Source organism: Pithys albifrons, chromosome 1 (genome assembly GCF_047495875.1).
Source record: "Pithys albifrons albifrons isolate INPA30051 chromosome 1, PitAlb_v1, whole genome shotgun sequence".
NCBI lineage: Eukaryota > Metazoa > Chordata > Aves > Passeriformes > Thamnophilidae > Pithys > Pithys albifrons.
The window spans coordinates 84,582,967-84,604,079 of NC_092458.1; the positions used below are offsets into that span (position 1 = coordinate 84,582,967).

The following is a 21,113-nucleotide window of genomic DNA, read 5'->3' on the forward strand; positions in this document are numbered from 1 at the left end:
TGGGCAGGTCTGATCAAATAATCCTATCAAACAGTGGCATCAATGAGTCTGCTACTTCTCAGCATGTACTCCTCCTGGTGCTGAAATTGCTGGCGAAGTTCTCTTTGTCTGGTGCAGAACAGCAAAACAGGGACTACCCTCCATGTCTAGTTATGCGCACAGGACCCGTGATGGCATGTGGGACCCACTTCCAGCCTCCATTCCCACTGCCATGCAAAGAGTCCAAGACATCTTGCAGGTGAAGACCAGGAGGTCCAGAAAGACCTCATGCTCTATGAACAGAAAGCTTTTCTTAGAAAGATCTCATGCTCTATGGAGCAATGCAGCAAGAGGATAATACCTGCCTGAAGACTAAGGGCTGCAAGTGAGATGAAAGCTAGAGAAGCAGATGGAGAAAAGCTCTGAGATATTCAGGAGACAACAAGCAAAGTCTGATCCTCTACAACTGGATCGAATCCCCTGTCATTACACATAGAGGTGAATTAATGTGTGTCCCTGAATGCAAACCAGCAAGGGGGTCACAAATACATCCCCACCTTTTGTTTAGAAAGCCTCAGGCATCACCTGTCTGCTGTGTGAATGGGATGTGCAAGCTGTGTTCATGTTGTTCCCCACAGTGAGACCAAACCACAGTGTGCACTATCTACCAAAGGCAGCTGTGCATAGAGCACTTTTCCCCTCCACCAGACAAGGCAAATAAACTAAAATTTACAAAAAGTTTTGCACAGCCCAAAGACCAGGCAGAGCTGGTGTGGAAGAGCCAAAGGCAGAGCAGAGGGAAGTGAGACCTCCTCCCACCAGGAGCCTGGGGCGATGATGGGGGTTGTTATCCCCTCTGGCCACACAGAAGGAATTAATTCAGCTCCATCCCTCCCTTCACACAAAGCCTTTTTGTCCACACCACCCCCAGACTGCCCTTGCCCAGACAGATGCAGCACTGTCTTGCTGAAGGCCAGCTGATTTTCTGGGCTGTCAGTGGGGGCGAAGATGATGACGGCAGCTCAGGCAACCCTACAATGCTGAAATGCCACCAAGCTGTGAGTGGAACAGCAGGCTGGGCAGAGAGGGCTGCTTCTTCCCACAGTCAAGGAAGGAAACCCAGATGTGTTAGATGCTGGGATATTGCTACTCCCCAGCCACAATTATTGTTGCTCCCTGGGACTCCTCGTACTTCATGGCAGTCAGAGCACTGCTCTCATGGTCAACACCAAGGAGAATGCCATACCAGGACATACAAATTCCCCACAGTGCCCCTAGTCCTGATATGCATCCTTTGGGTAGGCACTGAGGATAGCAGAAGGGGGACTGGCAACATTACGCCCAGACTCTCACAGCCTGCCTCCAGGACAGATACAGCAGCATGGAGGAGATGCAGAGCGGTTTTTCCAGAGACATGGGTTTTGCACCTAAGCAGAAGGATGGGTATGACCACCCACTTCCCCAAAGACCCCAAAACCACATCACCTACTCAAAGCTTATTTTCTTTTTCCTTTCCAAATGGACAACCAAGAGTATTCTAGTGGAAGTTACCCCCCTCCATGGCAGGAGAGTTGGAACTAGATGATCTTTAAGGTGCCTTCCATCCCAACCATTCTGTGATTCAGAGGTAACACTTTGTCTTGCTGGATCACCAGCCTTCACCAGCCTTTGTCTTGCTGGATACCACCAGCCAGGTTGGTATCCAATACAAACTTGGTTGCAAATCATCTCTCTGGTTTAGGCATGTGGAAATTTGAGTCACAGAGAAGCCTCCTTTCTTCTTGGATCTCACTGGGAGCAGAAAAGCCTGGACCTGAGTGTGCAGCAGGCCTCCCTGACACACCAGAGGCTCACAATATCAGGTCTGGACAAATAAGCCTTGCTTGGGAGAGGAGATGTTGACTGGTGCTTGACAGCCCTGCTGAAGGATGCACAGTGCATTTTTAGGAAAGCCTGAGAGCAGAGATGGTAGAAAGTAATGCTGAGGGGCAAGGGGATGGGTGCACTTACTTTCGGTCGCTTCCACTGGATGCCCTGAATCCTTGACTTGTAGAAGAGCGAGTCATCATTGGCAGGGAAAAGTGGGTCCTCAAAGAGCTGCTTCCGTCGCTGACACTCCTTCTTCAGGGAGGCATAGCGCTGGTTCTCGTATGGCTTCACTGAGGAAAACATCCTTCCCCACCGGCTCTGGGAGGACAGGCAGAGTGGGAATGAGATGGGGCAGGGTCTGGCCAGGCACACTCTGTCTTTCACTGCAGTATCTGAGCAGCAGGACCATCATGGGTGAAGATAATCACCTCTACGCCCAAGTGTACCCAGACATGGGACTACTATTTCTCACAGAATCACAGAATATTCTGAGTTGGAAGGGACTCACAAAGATCATTGAGTCCAACTCTTAATGGAATGGCCCATATGGGGATCAAACCCATGACCTTGGTGTTATTAGCACAATGTTCTAACCAACTGAGCTAATCTCCCCCAAGCTGGCCAAACATCACCAAAACAGGCACAGTAGTAGATGATAACTGGTGTCCTGCTTATTTGTAAATTTGTAACTCATTAGCAGAAAATGCAGCCCTCACAGGCCAAGGAGGAAAAGATACCCCCTGCAAGATGGGTGTGCACAGACTTATGGGGCTGAGCCCTACCCAGAGCTACTTTACCACATAGCCTCGAATTACAGGCATTCATTTCATGACTTTGTCAGAGACATAAATTTCTCAGTAGACTTTATCAGATCTGGTTTTAATTAAAAAAAGGCCTCCTGGCAGAGCACTGCGTGTTTCTGGATTAATTACTCTTTCTTGACAAGCGTCTTGCTTCCAGGGCAGAGACATGAATTTAGCAATCCAGACGACAGTAGGAAACCATTGCCCATATGACTCCTGGAGAGAGAGCAGCACCTCTCCATTACTGCTCCATCACCGCGCCATCACCCATGCTGTTTGGGCACTAGGTACTAGCCCCTTTGCTCGGATCCTCATCCCTCCACCCTGCAGTGCAAGCCACCTTGTCCCCACAGCAGGCACAAGGAAACGGGGAGCTCTGTGTTATTACTCTACTTAATCACAGACCTTTTAGAAAGCTCCTTCCCTGAAGTTTCTCTGTATCTATTTATAACCACCATGTGCAATCCTGATTGATCCCCAAAATGGGATGTCCTTTTTCAAGTGTTGACCACTAGTGACCTTAGTCTGGAAACGTCTAGTATGGTTTCCTAGAGAAATGCAAATTTATATGCCATATAACCATAGAATCATGGAATCATTTAGGTTGGAAGAGACCTCTAAGGTACCTAGTCCAGTTGTTAACCCAGCACTGCCAAGTCCACCACTAAACCATGTCCCTAAGTGACATAATCCCAACTGTAGTCTCCAACATGGTCAGACTAAGGGTGTCCTATCCAGTGGGTGGATGCACCCAGCAAGCTGATCTCTCCTAGTGAGACGTGGTATTATCATGTGTGGTGGGATAATGAAGTTGTGATACTGGCTAATCGGAAGCAGCTAATTTGTAAAGAGTCAAAATCCCAGGGATTATATGATCACATACGGTTGGGAATTTAGGATTCCAACATCCCTAAATTCATCCCTTGTTAATGAATCACTAGGATTAGCTGAAAGAAAGTAGGTGTTTGAGAGCTAAACTAATGCTCCCTCTATCACAGTGCTCCAAGAGCATCACCCACCCAGCGAGGCTTCTCTCCTCTGGGAGAGACAAAAACACTTCACTGCTGCAAAGCCAAAGAGCAAAGCACAGGTTTTAATTGACAGCATTTATCAGACTGATTAGCAGTCCAAGTGCTTATCACTCAGAGCTTAAGTGAACCCAAAATAATCCCCTTGCTGACTGCTCCACAGGTCTCTGCTATTGAGGATCAGCTGCTAATGCTGCTTGTGGGGTGCTCTGTACCAGCCAGACACGGTGTCCCAGCTGCACGCCCTGAGATGCAGCCACTGCAAGTAACTGTAAAAAGGGAAAATTAGTTCTTTAATTAAAAAACACTCTGAACTGCAAGAGAGGCACCACTGCATAGGATGGGCTGGGGCAACAAGGTAGATGCATATCCCATGAGGAGAACATAGACACTGGACAGCCAGCAACTCACCTACCCTGAGAACACAGTGAACATTTAGTGATGATCCTCCAGGACTGCTGGTTTGAGATTTTACAGTGTATGACACCTTAGCTTATGGGCCAGAGACAGGGAGAGCAGCTCGGCCTACAGTGCAGTGGATGACTTGCTCTCTTTGGAAACCAAAGCTGGGATCTGACCTGCATAAGGCCAGTTACGCAGGTACTAATTCACACAGGAGCCTTTGAAGGTAGCCCAGCGACACACTGAGGTGCTGTGGTATAAAAGGCTTATAGAGATGCTCATGGGATTTTCTCCTTGGCATCAGCACCAGCTGCTTTGTAGCACCTCAGATGCTACAAAGAGGCCCACATGCATCACCTACCCTCAGAAAAGCCTTAAAATTAAACAGCCTGATATCAAAGCCTGAATAATAAACCAGATTTACTCCTTGTAGAAAAGCTCACAGCCTCACTGAGCAGTCAGGGAATGCAGCCAGTAATCCAATCCACATTGCTAAGAGGGCCAGGAAAGGAGCTGGCCTTCAGATCTCCAGCAGAGGAAGGGGCGAAGGACAAGGGAGATATACCCAGGAAGGTCATGGGGACATCTTCGTACCGAATGAGTTCCTTTTGAGTGATAATTAGGCAGGACTTTCACAGTGAGAGCAATCACTGCTACAGAGAGACACGGAAAGCAGCAGTGCTGGGAAGGGATGGCTGGCAACTGCCTTCTGCAGGAATACAACAGGCTGAGAGAAAAGGCAGATGCTGTTATCTGACATGCAAGATGAATTGCTAGAACTGGTGCATGAGCTGGGCTGACAGACAGGAAAGGATATTTCCATGGGAGGTTGTGCAGAAAGAACCAGTGAGATTTAGGAAGGGAGCCTGGAAAGGAGGGGAAGAGACAGGTCTGGTGACTTTCTAAAAGCCCTGCTCAAGTTAAGGCAGGAGGTTTGGGTTTGATGTAGGAGATGCTGGATGCTGCTGCGCAGGCTGTACTGTGGCCAAGGGCTGGCAGTTGGCTGCTCATTCATAAAATTACTGCTACACCCTGCAGCTTGGAGCTGTGCTTTCCAATGATCCCTGCAACACTGACTTTCACAAGACACCCTGAGCAATGTCCATCCCTAGAGAACAAGACTGCGGTCATCTCAGTCAAGGAGTTCTAGCCCTTCTGGTACTCAAATTTGCCTGAATTTTGCCCTCATATCCCACCCCACAGCGACTGTCACCTCACCAGCCATCTGTCCTCACCGCAGGACTGCTCTTACATGATGGCATGTAGATGGATTTAAGTTGCAAAGGAAACACCAAGCAGAATGAGAAAGGATACTGTTCAGGATCATTTAAAAAAGCAAAGCAAAAACCACCTTGCAAAATAATTAAAAGGAATGGGTGGGGGGAATGTTCTTAGGGCAGTGTTAAAATTCATTATTTTCCTAATTTGTAGCATTTCATGCTTACCAGGCTGAACTTCAGCTCTGCCACATTAAAACAGCCAAGGGCTGTCTAATTACTCCTTGCCTTCTTGCATGAAGTTCAGACACTCCAGGGGCACAAGAACTGGGCATTTTCATGCCTGGTTTGAATTAATAACCCTATACTTGCACATGCACATATTTATATGTCAGCAGGAAGGGGAATCTGCACTCACCACTCTTAGCAGTGTTGAATTTTTGAAACAGTGATCTGATTCCTCAGTCCTGCCATGAAGGAGTTAAACATGAAACTGTTTTGTTAGAAGACTGAGCCAGAATTATGACTCAGGGGTGTTGTGGACTCCCCTTTTCACCTCCAGGATCATCCAGGTGTTCCAGCACCTGCCAGCTAGTAACAAGCACTGCAACAGCGAGAAGAAGGATTGAAAGTGTTTGGCCAGGACCAAATACTTGCTGAAAGGCTCCTCCTTACTCCCCCACAAACCTCTTCTCCTTCTTCCCTTCCAGCTCAGGGGCTCCTGTACCATGGGCAGCTGGCATGGGCTGCACCCCAGCCAGGAGTAAATGGCTCCTTTCTTGTAGATCCTGTTGGAATTTCATATGGTATTTGACCTAATAAGCAAGCTATGTGCTGAACTGCCTATGTAAATTAGTGTAATGTAGCTTTAAGAACTAATTAATGAAGTCAGAAATGGCTGCTGCAGAGTTTCTCAGCAGATGTATATGGTCAGCCAATTATGAGAAGCATTGTAATGTAAACAGCATTGTTAACCAATAATCAGTGCCAAAGTGGCACAGCCGCGGAAGAATACAGTTTTGAAGTGTATAAGAGTTTCTGTGTGTATGAATAAAGTGGCCTGTTGCTGCTAACTCCTATGGAGTCGTCTCTCAGGTCCAAAAACCTGTCTCCCTCGGTTACAGATCCTACAGTTGTCTGCCTCTAGGTCAGACAAAACACTTCCTTCTCAGAGGACAGGATCTGCTGCCCTTGTTCTCCAGCTTGGTTCTCACTAAACAGGAAGTAGCTTTGATATCACATTGGAAAGGCAAAGGATCAGCTAAGGAGAAGATGAAGCAGGAACCAGGCATGTGGTTGCCCCATCCTCAACCATGTGAACGGTTGGGACAACCTACAACCCTGCAGCTCAATAGTGAGTTGTTCAGAGGAGCAAGGCTTTTTCTAAAAAATATTATTTAAATAATCTTTTCCTGCCTCCTCGGGTATTTCTTATTGACAGACATGGGGTAACACCAGGGTTAACCTTCCATCTAGCAACACAAAATTCTAGCTCAGCAGAGAAAATCCTGTCAATGTAAGGAGAGCTTTGCACACCTTTTCTCCAGGACTCGGGGAAGAAGCAGTTGAACCATCACTCACTGTCTGCACTGAACACAAGCACACCTCTTAACCAACAGTTCCATGCCAACTATGAACAAAAAAAGTCTCAAGTCATCTTTGAATCATAGAATGGTTTGGGTTGGAAGGGACCTTCAAGATCATCTAGTTCCAATTCCCCTGCCACAGCTTCTCTGGGCAACCTGTGCCAGTGCCTCGTCACCCTCAGGAGCTACAAAGTGACAGTTCCATTGAAAGGCCATCAGGACCAGCAGCTGGTCTGAGCTGCTTTCCCAAAGCCATTTCCCACTCCCAGCCGTGCATGTACCATAGCTTTGCTTTGGACTCTTAAGTGATGTGGCCCAGAGCCAGCAGCACAGTGCAGTATCCTGCATTACTAATGGCCACAAGGAGTGGAAGCTGAAGCCACACTGATGGAAAACAAGAAAACAAGACATCATTTCTTCTCAAACTGACTGCGGTTAACCAAGGAAGCTAACTCCTATGGGAAATCATAGGTAGCTCATCTCCAGATGTTTCTGAACGCAGTTGGATATCTTTCCAGAAGAGATGCTTTATCCAAAATGCAAATTACTGAACATAGGCAATGGTTACTTGCTGAAACAAAACTGTTGAAGAACAGAAGACTGAATGTCCCCTTCCGGCCTTTATCCCTTCCATTCATCAGGTCATATCTCTGTTCTCATTTAGGAGCTAAAAACTCCACTAAGCTAATGGTGAGATGATAATTTTTGCTTTTATATTTATTCAAGTATTGATTTTGATCAGTGATTTGCTGCAGCACAGCATCCAAATCTGGACACCTGAACATGGCACCTTTCAGCCAGAGGATTAGTCTTGCATGAGCACACATGGGAACAAGCCATCCCCACTCAGAAACTGTAAACTCAGTGCAGTGGAATTAGCCCCAAAATATCCTCATGGGGTTAGGGGCTGTGTGTTCTGAGTCACTAAGCCCTCTGCATCGACATGGCTTTTTGCAGGCACATAAGTATAGCAAAAGCTCCTTGATGAATCCTTCTGTACAGAACAGAAGAAAGCATCACCCTTCCTTTGCAGTGACCCTGGTCCCTTCTGCAAAGAACTCCAAGGCCTACAAGGGCAAGTGCTGTCTAACAACTGGCTATTACAGGGAAAAAAAATACAACAAAACTTCAAAAAAAAATCTTTTGACAAGGGCTTGTAGTGATAGGACAATGGGGAATGGCTTTAAGCTGAAAGAGAGTAGGTTTAGATTAGGTATCAGGAAGAAATTCTTCCCTGTGAGGGCACTGGCACAAGTTGCCCAGAGAAACTGTGGATGCCCCATCCCTGGAAGTGTGCAAGGCCAGGCTGGATGGAGCTTTGAGAAACCTGGTCTACTTACTGGAAGGTGCCCCTTCTCATGGCAAGGTGGTTGTAACTAAATGGTCTTTAAGTTACTTCCAGCCCAAACCATTCTATGGCTCTATGAAAAAAAGTAATCTTTCATTAAAAAGTGCATTAGCAGCATGGCCAGAGAAAGGGCAGGGTCATGTGTCCTAGCAGAGACCTACTGCAAGTGACTTCGTATAACCAAAACAAGCCTGGCTGGTGACATCTGCACAAAATCAACTGAAGATAAGATGTCACATTTGGAGGCTGTTTCCAGCAATGTATAGTGATTTTTATCATACTTGCTCAATTTCCTCTGTTTTTTTTTCCTCCAGAACATCGCTGCTTTGTTGCTTAACATCAAGATGACAGCACGTGGAGAGACACAGCCAGCCAGCCAGCTGGTTTACATGTAGGTGCAGCATTCGGATATGTTTTTTCCTGGCAAGGCCAGAATTAACAGGAGGGTCTGGGCATCCCTGAATACCCATTCCTGCAGGAGCCAGCTGGGTGTCATGGCCAGGAGCTACATTTCTGCTTGGATAACTCACAGTGGGACAAAGGCCTTAGGCTTGGGAGTTCCTCATTCCATGCAGATATGAGTCACTGTTTGCAAACAGAGTCAGATGTTGGATCTGCCAGAAGAAAAGGCAGCCCCACACTGTGAACACCCTTATAATCCTTTGTTGGTGGTGAGCTTTGCCTGGCGAGAGCTTTGCACACAATCTGGGCTTGTGGCACCAGTCAGACTGGCCCTTTAGCTCAGCACAGACATTAAGGTCAGAGAGGACCCAGACAGATCTCAGAAGGCATCCTGGCACTCAAAGCAAAGCTGGCAGCAGCATCTCCCACTGGACTGGCAGATGCAGGAGGCTGGAGTGACACAGGAATCACAGTGAGAGGGGTGGAACAATAGCAAAACATGGTGGCAAAAACACATACCCAAAACCCGTGGAACAAGGAAGGCAGTAACCTCACTACGCAACCAGCCGTGGTTGAGGAAAAGCAAAGAGATGCTGAAAATATTCACCACTCTGGGTCCAGCTCATCCCTATCCACTCATGGAACAGAGAAGCTCAGTTTTGGGCACCCCCCATGTCCCATTTGATCCCTGAGCCAGCCTTACTTGTTCTGTTACATTAGGCTTGTTCCTCAAGTCACAGCAGAGTTAACATCCTTGGAGATCAGAAGGAGCTGCAGGTCAAGCAACAAAAGGTGAATTAATGGGCTTTGCCAATGCCCAGTCCCTGGAGACAGCCACCCCTTAACAACCCCTCATGCCCCAGCACACCGTGATCCTGGTTAATAATTGTTAGGAGCAGCACAGAACACCAGCAACAACAAAGCACTCCCAAGCTCACTTAGGAGCCGTGGGACCTCCACAAAAAACGCCTTTGTGCTGGAGAGGGCAGGAACCTTGTCCAGCACATGACATTGCTCACACAGAGCGGGTTCTCAGGCACAGGAAAAATACAGTCTAGGAAAAGCAGACTCACACATGCAAAATCAAGACACCTCCACCTACTGTCATCGAGCCACAGGGCTCTTGCTTATCCCACGAGGGCTGTCATCCCACATGAGGATCATGTTGAACACAGACCACACATACCATGAGGTTATAGAGGTGCTGTGTCCTTCTCAGCATCTATTTTTGATTGCCATTGGAAAAGGGGAGAATGAGGGGGAAGGAGGGGAAGGAGAAAGAGGGGAAATGGGGGTAAAGGGGAAAGGAGAAAGGGGAAGGGGAAGAGGAGGGGGAAAGGGAAAAGGGGAAAAACAGAAAGGGGAAAAAGGGGAAAAGGGATATATATTTGCAGGAGTGGAGCATGTATTTTTATTATTTATTCAGTGTTTCTGATTGAACATCTAGACCAGCTACTTTTAAATCGGGTTACACTGGCCCCATTGGAAGTCCTGTACTACATCAATATGCTCAACCTGGTTTTCTTGCCAGGTGGGTAAAAAAATGATGGTCTAAAGGCAGACCTGTACCTTTACAAGGTGAATAGAAGGAAGGACAGAAGACTCATAGGGCATTACTTGAGGGAGCAAGGAGAGCATTTTTCTTGGGCATTATGGGTCACAGAAGCGCTTATTTAAGAGGGTAACTGGAAAATTCATTCAGAAAACTCATCAGTAGTGCAGATAAAATCCAGCATGTCTCCGTGCAAATGCTCTGCCTTCAATAGCTTCCGCCGCTGCTGAGATGATTAAAGCAATTGAACTTCAAAAGATGCACAGAAGACTTGTGCAGGAGGAGCAGCAGAGATAACAAGGCTGCAGCTACTTTGCAGGGAAGTACATTGAGGCAGCTGGATCCTGCAAGATCATCCCTCACAGACTAGCTGTGATATTTGTCCCTCTGGCTGATCCAGAGCATCCCTCCTGCAGTTTCAGCTCTGTCCACATCATAACATGCCCCGTCCCTGAAAGTGTTCACGGTGAGGTTTTGAGCAAGCTGGTCTTGTGGATGGTGTGCCTGCCCACAGCAGGGATGTTGGAATCAGATGGTCTTCAAGGACCCTTCCAACCCAAACCATTCTGTGATTCTCTGATTAATCTGTTTTACAAGGGACAGTGACCTCCAGAAAGCACACAAAATCTCCATGTACCAACACAACATGGCCTTAGATGGGGGTGGGGACACACACTCTGGTGGACCACCCACATTTGTTCGCTTTTCCTTCCCAGTGCTTCTGTAACAGCATAAGCCAACAGGATGTGATGCATCCCCATGTTATCCTGTTCCACGCAGTCCAGAGGGCAAGGTTGGACCTCTGTACCCATGGAACTCCACATGGTTCTCTGAGACCCTTCCAGTGGTAACCCAGGAGATGACCCTGATCTTCACCAGCCTTCATTAACATTCCAAATTGTGCCCTCAGGCCGGTTCCCCAGGTCAAACTAACCCATCGTCAAATCACAACCATGAACAGTGAGACCAAACCCCTGACACTCATGCTGCAACACCAACTTCATGTTTGGGGGCAAAACCCAAAAATCCCTGCTCCTCTGAGAGTATCCACTGCTCTGTGGTACTCACCCTCCTGGGGCTGCCCAGCGACATCCCCCACCATCAGAGATAAAAAGCAGCCATCCACCCAGGTCAGATTTCTTCCAGATCATAGAATCATGGAATGCTTTGGGTTAAAAGGGATCTTAAAGATCATCTAGCCCAATGCCCCTCTTCCATGGCCTTCCACCTTTCAGATGAGAATTCCTCCTCTTTTGAAGACCTATTGCTTTGTTGCAGCCCAGCATGGGGCTATTGAGGCTGGCAGTCAGATTCACCACCCCTGCTCTCATCTGAACAAAAATGCCCAGCCTTGCTGTGATTCTCGGAATGAAGCTGGAGTGGGGACCATCTTCTCAGCAGGAGGTGGCTCTGGCCATGTTACTACTGCATGGTGAAGGGCATGCAAGAGAACGTGGCTCAGCATAGGGCTCTGGGATGGGAATTAAGCTCCTGCCTCCTCTCCCAGACATTATCCTGCTGGAAGCCCTTGCTTTGTATCTCTTTAGATATCCTCATGCTGCAGGAGCTCTGAGCTGGAGCAGCAAGTCGCAGGCTATGTATGAGATGTACCCTGTGACACAGGGAAGGGTTTCACTTCCCTGCACGGGACAGGAACCTGACACAGCCCCGTGTTAGATGCAATAAGTCACTGTGCTCCTGCTCCCGCATGAAGACTTGCCAGGAAGCCCAAGGCAACACTTGCTGGGCAAGCAGCCAGTGGCCACCATTCCCATCCCCAGCCTGAGCTCATGTAGCAGTGCTGGCCTGGCTCTGAAAAATCAGTTTGCAGCTGCAGTTTTTATCATTTCAAGGCTCTCCTTTGCTCAGCAGAGAAATCACCTCCCTTAATCACCCCTAAGCTATTCTCACAATATTTACATATTCTCAGACAACTGGTAGGACCAGCTCTTCAAGGCTTTGGGAGCAGCAAGCCTGCAAACGCTTTATAGGAAGCTCTTGATTACCAGGGTGTGCCTTGGAAAAAATAAAACAAACCAATTCCAAACCCTGAGCACAAACAGATGTACATCCTCCTTCTCTACTTGGGACTGGACTTCTCTATTTGGCAAGGGTGGAACAGCTCTGGATTGGCTGTGAATAGATGGATTCAAGGAGTCCTGCACCAGGGAAGCTCAGATAAGGGAAGCTCAGATAAGGTTCAGATAAGGCAAAATGTGATATAAGCTGGGACGGAGGGTGCTCACTGCAGGGGAGGGATGTGTTTTATCACCCAGGGAAATCACTGTATGGATTATTTGGAGATGTAAAAACAATCCAGCAACAACCACAAAAACACAGTGGGGGAAGAGCATCAGGGTTTAAGGGAAGGCCAGGCAGCAGCAGAGTTGGAGCCTTGCCCTTTTCAGTGGGAGATCAGAGTGACTTACTGCCTGTCATGCTGTATCTACACAGAAAGTAATATTCTGTGTCCCTTTCCCTGATGGTAAAAGCATAGCCCTGCCCTGGCCAGATTAAGGATAAACCCTGGATGAATCAACCAGGGTTGCAGCCTTCCCCACCTGAGGATGAGCTGCAGCCAGCCAAGGAGACAATTTCATAGAATCACAGAATGGTTTGGGTTGGAAGGGACCTAAAAGATCACCTAGTTCCACCCTCTCTGCCATGAGACACCTTCCATTAGACCAGGCTCCTCAAAGCCCCATCCAGCCTGGCCTAACACTTGTAAAGATTAGGTAGCCACAGCTTCTCTGGGCAGTCTGTTCCAATGCCTCACCACTCTCACAGGGAAGAACTTCTTCCTAACATCTAGTCTAAACCTGCCCTCTGTCAGTTTGAAGCCATTTCCCCTCATCCTATCTCTCCCTGCCCTTGAAAAAGTTTCAGCTCTCTTGTAGTCCCTCTGTGTACTGGAAGGGGCTCTAACACCTCCTTGGAGCCTTCTCTTCCCAAAGCTGAACAACTCCAACTCTCTCAGCATGTCTCCACAGCAGAGGTGCTCCAGCCCCCTGAGCATCTTCATGCCCTCTTTTAGTGTTGGTCCAACATGTCCACATCTGTCTTCTGTTGGGGGACCCAGCTAAGCTGAGAAAGTCTCTGCATAGTGGGGAGAAAGAGCCCTCTCCCATGTATCATTCCAGAGGTCCCCATTAAGGTTTCCAGCCTCCCAGCATGGGGCAGAGTTAAGGTGGTTGGGATGCTTTATAGTCCCCTCTGCCTTTAACCTGCATTCCCAATAGACTGAAGTCACAGGACAGGAGAGAACAGAGATGATGCTCAGATAGATGGTAGGTGGACTAAAACTGGCCACTTTTTCACAAGGGCAAAAGAAGGGGCAGGGAGAGCTTTTCTCTGCAAGAAGAGTATTTTAAGGTAAAATGCATCAAAGTGTTATTGAACTGGGACACAGAAGCTGCAGGCAGGGGTTGAGGAGCTCAGTCCAGCCCCTCTGAAGGGCTGGATCAGGCCCAAAGGAGCTAGTCTCTGACCTAGATGCTGCAAACCCTGCAGGTTCCCAGCACGGCTTTGCAGGGGTATCATCTGTCACATCTCCAGTCCAGGAGGATCCCCAAAGCACGAGGATCTGCAATATTGGCTGAAAACTAATGCATCATGCAGAAAAGCAAAAGCCGTAAAGTCTCCCTGGCCACAGAATGTAGAGCAAAAAGGACTTTTTCCCAGAGAGGGTGAAAAACTCAATGGCAACCATTCCTGTTTCCCACATGACCTCAAGAAGTTACTTCCATATCGAGTCACCAGAATGGGTTTGCCTTCTACAGTGTAAGCCAATTTAGCAGGAATAAGCTGTGGATGAAAAGACTCCACAGTCCAAAGTGGAGAGCTCAGGGCAGGTTAAGGGTTAATGCTGCAGCCAGACAGATGCTTGACTGGTGAAAAATGTAGCTTCCATGAAGCCAGTGGGTCTATCCATTTTCTGCAGTGCCCAGAGCCTGGCCCTTTCTCCCTGGGTAATCAGCTGGAAGTGAACAGAGCTGGAGTAATCACCGCACCTCATTCCCCATCCCCGACACCGCCCGCAGGGCCAGGAGATGGAGCAGCACCGTCTGGCCTGAAGCAGGTCAGTGCAAGCCTGTTGTTGAGTCTTTGTGCTCCACAGCTGCTCAGAAGAACAGGTGAAGGTGACGGCATGAAGACATAAGTAAATAAATGGTACCCCAATGTTCCCCCTACACCACAGCACAAGCCAAGGACGACAGACACCTTTCTATGCGCTGAGAAGGCTTCTCTATGGAAAGGGCTTCACCTCTGGACATCTGCTGAGAAAGGAGTTGACACGTCTAGAGATGAGTGAGGAGGAGGAGAGACAGTGCCTGATTTCAACCCTCATGGCACAGTTGCATCCTTCTCCTTCCCTGTATTAACCTGCTGCTGCTCTGCTTGGAGAAAGCATTAGGAGAGGAATTCTTCGCATTTCTGGACCAGCCAAAAATATCCAATAATTAATGCACAAGTGTGAGCAGATTTAGAGGATGCACCCGTTCTTCGTATCATCATACCCTGGAATGAACACTGCCTAAATCTCCTCTTGGGATCAGAGCCAAAGCTTTCTTTAAAGCACGGATGCTTTGTTATTAATCCATGCAGCAACCACGGAAGGGGGAGATTGATTATGCCTCAAAAAGAAAAAAAAAAGGAAATCTAAGACAGAAAATTAACTCTGTGACATAGCTGGGCTTCATCTGCTTCATGCCTGGTCCAGTCCCACATGAAGATGCTTAACTAACCCAGCCCTTCCCAAAGGAGACACCTAGGCAGAGCGATTTGACTACAGAGTCCTGACCTCCTATATTGACAAACCCTAAGTCCTCCTTAGATGACAGTCAAGCACCTTAGAAGAGAGGTGCTGTGCCCTAATTCACACCCTCCTACCATCGTCTGATGTGATACAATTGCGAGCCTCTAGATAAGGCTCTCAATTTAAACTGAATGAATTCACACCTCAACACCAAGACTGTCCCCCACCTTAAATTGCTCTTCTGCCTCCCTGAAGTTCACCCCTTGGACATACTTACTGGCATTGAGTACATCCCCTCTCTGCCTTTTTTTCTGCTAGGCTTTTATAGACTCCTATAATAGCTCTCCATCCCCCTGAGCAGCCTCAGAGCCCTCTTCCCTGCACCTGCTCCAGGCTGAGTTAATCCCTCTCAAGCACTAGATCTCAGAGCCTGCTCCTTCAACATTAACTCTTCCTTGTCCCACAAACACTCTTTGCCTGTTTGCCATTGCCTTTCTGTAATGCTTCCAGGGGCAACCAAAACAGACCCGAACCACCAGACTCGACTATCCCCAAATGATTCAGTTTCCAAACACAGCACAAAGCCCAGGCATACAGTGTCCCACTGTAAGGGCTGATATATGTTCTAGGGGACACCCCCACACCCCGCAACTAACTCATCCTTGAGGTCTGCTGTTTCCCTCTGGCTAAGCATCTCATCTGCCTTGTACGTATGGTGCCTCTCAGCTTGATTCACAGGCGAATTTCGGCATGAATAATGAGAATGAGCTCAGATCTTCACTTAAAGGCTTTAAGCAGATTTCAGTTCTGCTGTGTGGGCTTAATCTGTCCAGCAGTACCCTCTGTCACCTCCTCTAGCTGCCCCCCCACTGGCAGAAGTCTTCTCCACTGACATATTCCCACATGCACTGTGTAAAGCCCTGGCATGTCCCAAAAAAGGAGGCTTGGAGCATCTCATTTCCCTAAAAATGAGAACAAAGCTACAGGTCAGTCCTCTTCAGTAAGAATCCTGGGTTTCCATCTCTCTCCATCCCAGGGGCTTAAGGATGCTTACAGTAGATTCTCAACACCAGCTGAAAGAGCTCCATTGAACAGACAATGCTGTGGAGAACACAGCAGCCCAGCAGGGATTTTCCTGGGTTTGTGGCCATGTTAAAGCCTCACCTGAAGTCAGTTCATGCAAGGATGGGGGTGCTGGTGGCAGAAAGGAGGGTGGACTTGACTCTGTCACAAACCACCTGAGTGCCTTGGTCATGTCACTTTGCCCCTGTTTTATGTGTCATGGCTTCGCAGATGGGATTGTTCCTTGTGCGTGTCATCCACCACGTCCTTAGCATATGACAAAGAGGCTTGATTTCTGAGCAAGGCCTGCTACAGCAAGTCCTGCTGCCTTCCTCAAAATGTGATTTTCCTTTCACTTGTGCCCTGATCGTTAACTCTGCTGGCAACAAGAAAGTTTGTCCCAACCAATTCTGGTACATGGCTGCTGGCAACCACCAGCCTCTGAGCGAACCAGCCCCCATGCATGCAGCAGCATCTTGTACATATGTATTCATTGCAGGGGGAGTTTGGACCTCACATCCTGCTCCCAGGGGTGGAGGGTGTCTCAAAAAGAGAATCCATCAGTCCGTCTTGGGTTTTACACTCTGCTGCCTGGCTCGTGCCCTGGAGCTCAGCCCCACATTAAAGAATTACTTAAATAAGTAGGAGGCAGCTGACATTTCCAGGAAGGGCAGGGGGAATAGATTGCACCAGAACAGATGTGCCTGTGGCAAGATGTTGTACTCAGCAGGAGCTAAGTGGTGAGCAGCCAGATCAGGCTCTGCAGGTCCATCTATGCCTGACTCTGCTGCTTTTCACCCTCCTTGGTCCTTGCTACCCCAAGGATGCTCCCAACAGCTGATACCTACTCTCACCTGTATCTGTAAGTTTGACCCTTCTCAATTCACTGCTGTCTCGAGCACCACACCCAGTCAAGCTCTCTGCACTGGCCTTGAGCTAGCCACCACCTACATGCAGAGCATGGGGTGGGAGATGCAGCTGTAGGAACCTCATGTTGCCTTCACTCCAGTATAACAGCAGTTCAGCACACTTGGAATACTGGCTGACCCTAGCAGGAGGATAGAGATTCTTTAAGGTGTGAGATGGGATGGAATTGAAAGTCGCCCCAGGGAAAGCCTGCAGCATGGTCCTTGCTGGCCGCAGCAACAGAAGCAGCTGAGGATTTAAGAACATCCTCCGTGACTTGCTGAGCTTGCTGCTCTGCTTCCAGCTCCATTGGCCATGGCTGCACTCCTCACCGAGCTCAGAGTGAATGCAGCATCCAGGTAGAAATGTAATGCTAACTGGTAATAAACCCAAGTATCACACCACAGTGGATCTGCAGAGCCGGGCTAGCAGCCCATGCTCACCTGGCAGCTGCCAGAGTGGGAGGTAAGGGACAGATCAGAGCTATGTCTGATGGGACACACTCCACCAGAAAGCATCAGCATCCACTGTCTCAGGTCCACAAAAACTACTTCAGGGCAGGGAGAAAGCGATGCTGCCTCCCACCCCTGGGATGTGAGAAATCCAGACTCATATCTCTGCTTGGAAACCTGAAAAGCTATCAGTTTCCTGGACCCCAGCAACGAGCTCTCTCTCGCCTTAACTTTCCCTGAGACTTTCTAAAACCCTTGGGTATGTCCCAAAAAAATGGAACAAAGAACAATACGAAACCTCAGGATTTTTTCCCAATGCAGAAATACTGCTCTCCAGCCAGCCCTCAGGCCTTACTGCTCAAAGTTTCTGTCCAGCTTGGCTCCACCAGCAGAAACGAGAGTGACTGGGAGCAGCTGTGGGGTTTTAACCATCCGGGATGCAACTTGCAGACACACCAGTCCCGAGCACCCTGACTTTCTGCAACCCTCTCACACTAGTGCTTGCTGAACGCAAGGGCAGCAGCGTGCTCCGCACAGTGGAGGAGGGGGCTTGCTTTACGCCTTTTCCCCTCCCTAAAACCATATCCACACACATGCACATAGACACACACTCTCCACCGCTCTCCCGTCCCTGGAATGCAGCTGCCCCTCGGTTACCAAAGCCACAGGTGCTCCGAGCATCCCTCGAGGATGAGGTTGGACCCCCGGCAGAGGGGCGGAGCCGCCCCCGCGGACGGAGAAGCAGCGGGGTGGCGGGGGGGGCGAAGGGACAAGCTGCTCCTTCCCGGGGCCGGGGGTCGCCTTACCTGCCCGGGGCTGGTGCCTTTGACCGATGCTGGTGCCCGACGCTGGTGCCGCCGCTCCGGGCGCGCCGCTCCCGCAGCGCTTCGCCTCCCGCAAGCACCGCCCCGACGGGGCGGGCAGGGAGTGCCGCCGCGCTTGCGCCTGGGATCGCGCCGGGGAGGGAACGGGAATGGGAATGGGAATGGGAATGGGGCGCTTCGAACAGGGAACAGAACCAGGAAGCGATGTTGGGAATGGGACCAGCAATGAGAACTGGGAACGGGATCGGGAACCGGCACTCCCCCCTGCTGGAAACTAGAGTCACTGCTGGGAATGGGGAGTTGCACCACCCGGTAGTGTGAAATGGGAACGGCACTGGCTGGCGCTGGTCCAGGAGTTGTGGACCAGTCTGGTGAACTGGGAACCCTGCTGGAAACTGGGATCTGGGTCCAACATTGTCCAAGCACCAAAACCTGGGATCATCCAGGAAATGGGCCCATCGGTGGGAGCAGGGGCTGGCACCACCTGGATAAAGAATGGGAATGGGTAAGAGGGGTAAGCTGGCACCAGCGACACCAGCTGGGAACTGAAACTTGGACCAGCACCTACATACTGGGGCACTGGCACTAGCCACTGGACCCTCCCAGGCACTGGCAGGTGGACCAGCATTGCCCTGGCACTGGTTAATAGAACAATTTGGTTCTGCCTGCGACCTTGCTAGGAGTTGGAACTGGGCGAACTGACTCATCATGGAGTGACACCAGCCAGGCCACCTAAACAGCAGACAGCTCGGGAGTGTTGGGACATAACCCATGGAAGGTGTAGGGAAGAGTCATCAGGGGTTACAGGATTTGAGTGCAAAGGGGACATCCCCCAGTAAGGAATGATGTGGGGCATGATCACAGGCATTGAAGGAGATGTGTTTTCCAGCCCAAGACCAAAGTTAATTCCCTTTTCTCTTTTGTAAAAGGGAAAGTGAAGCACTGGGAAAAGGGTAGTCAGAGGCTGGGCACGTGCTTGTCCCAGCTGCACATCCACAGAGATTGATGTGCAGTGGGCATTGTGGGGTTGGTAATGGGGATGAGGTGGCCAGACTGGTGGAAAAACATGCTTTCCCAGCTCAAAGTACACATTCTGGAGGGGAAAACCAAACATGACCCCCCAAAAATTCATCCCCCTTGGCAGGAAGGAGCTAGTGAGGTTTTGCAGACCTCTGTTAGGTGCAGGTCTAATCTGATGCACTGACTTGACACACAATCTTTGTTGGTACTGTTCATGGTTTATCATAAATTAAGCCAAAAATAGATGGCGAGGGATGAACAATTAAAATATTCAGAAATGACAGGAATAAACTGTTCATATTCAAAATCATGGGTGCTCAGACTCTTTCAGACAACAAAAAGGAGGGCTAAGGGTTAGCTGCTGCCTGGAGTGACAGAGTGAATGCTAAAGGACATCTGCTTGTCATATTTGTAGTAATGCAGTGAAATTTTGGTGATAAAATTAGAAAGGAGTCTGTGCCCAGAGCAGCACTGGCCTGGCACAGGCTCTTGTTCCCATCAAGGTGTCACCTGCAGCTGTACATGGTCACCAAGAATCACATGAGTGCTTCACCTCCTCTAGGACCAGCCTTTTCCTCTAGTTTCTCATTATCTGAAACCCTCCTGGACTTTTCATATTAAGGTTCTTAGTATTTTTCTGTTATTTTTATAATTTAATTACTTATTCCATTCATGCAAAATTTGCGTTACAATTATTTTAATTCATTTATTAGTTAAAGGAATAGGAAAGCCAAAACTCTGTAGTTCCACGAAGGCTTCCTTTGGCAGCAAAAGCTGTTTTCTAATGTTTTCCTTCTCTTTGCTTTTTTTCTCTTCTCCCCCACAGATCTTGGGACTGCTCAAAAGCAGGTGTTTCATACACCCCTTTTCTCTCCCCTCATCAAAAATCATCTAGGAAAATAACCCTTACCCACTTATATTTAGGTCCCGAGCCTGGCCATATGCAGTGCTGAACCATCAGCCTCTCCACAATGGGGAAACTGCAGCAGCAAAAGGCAAAGACAAAAGACAAACCCTCCGCCTCTGAAGATTTGGAAGGGGGAAGAGTAGACCCTAAACAGATCTCCAGTTCCAAAACCATATTAATAGCCCTAAAACCAGCTGCCAGGCAGCCTAGGGCCGGGATGGATGATGCTGCTTCTGCTCCCTGGGAGGGCAGGGAAAGCATAGAGTCTGTTTTGATTTGAGATGTGTTAAAATTAAGAGACACTCCATCAGTGTTGATTAATTAATATGATCATCTGTCATTCCTCTCACCAGTACAGATACCTCCTGTCCCATTAGCCACAGCAATGGAGGTCAGTACAGAATTTCCTATTGAACTGTTTCACCTATTTTACTCTGAAACTGCAAAAAGGGAACATCTCAGTGCTGGAGACATGGGGACAGATGGGCACAGGCGGGAGTTTGTCACCCACAGGGGTGATGGGAGATGCTGTGCAGCGCCAGATGAGCAGATTAACAAGAGGAAAAGGGAAAACAAGGGAAAATGGACTCACCCTTGAGACAAATCAGCAGCAAGAGCCTGGATTTTATTTTCCTGACAGGCTGGAAAGCATTAGGGAAAAGCTCCTCTGCTGAGTTAAGGCAGTGAGTGGGTCCCCAGACGTTCCTATTGCCCCTCAGGGATGTGGAGCCCCAGCCTGTGCTCGTGGCAGGCCCAAATCTTGCTGATTAACTTAGTTGCATTTTCGATTTCAGCCTCAGCAGGGGAAGGAAAATTATGTAAATACAATTTATAACGACGCTTCCTTGCTCCTCAGCGTGATGCAAATGAGGCCACTGTGGCAGGGGCTGACACAAGGGCTGTGCAGGGGGAAGGAAGAAATAGTGACACTTTAACACCAGACCCCACAAATAAGTAGGAATAAGGTTAAAGGCAAAGTGGAGAAAGGTAATTGCAGCCG

General features: G+C 48.7%; 1 protein-coding gene across 3 annotated transcripts in view; it reads right to left on the bottom strand.

The window, feature by feature from the left end:
• The window catches only part of CAPN5 (calpain 5), a 60,190-nt gene extending 39,320 nt beyond the window's left edge, over positions 1 to 20,870 (bottom strand). The window contains exons 1-3 of one of the 3 annotated variants that reach the window (XM_071557196.1): positions 18,169 to 18,255; positions 9,338 to 9,405; positions 1,990 to 2,166 (exon numbers count right to left, since the gene is read on the bottom strand). In XM_071557196.1, the coding sequence (XP_071413297.1) occupies positions 1,990 to 2,151 (162 nt within the window). In that variant the 5' untranslated portion in view covers positions 2,152 to 2,166; positions 9,338 to 9,405; positions 18,169 to 18,255. Of the gene's footprint in view, positions 1 to 1,989; positions 2,167 to 9,337; positions 9,406 to 18,168; positions 18,256 to 20,705 lie in introns of those variants that run through there. The other 2 variants (XM_071557206.1, XM_071557187.1) reach the window with 2 other exon arrangements.
• Between the last annotated feature and the right edge of the window lie 243 nt (positions 20,871 to 21,113).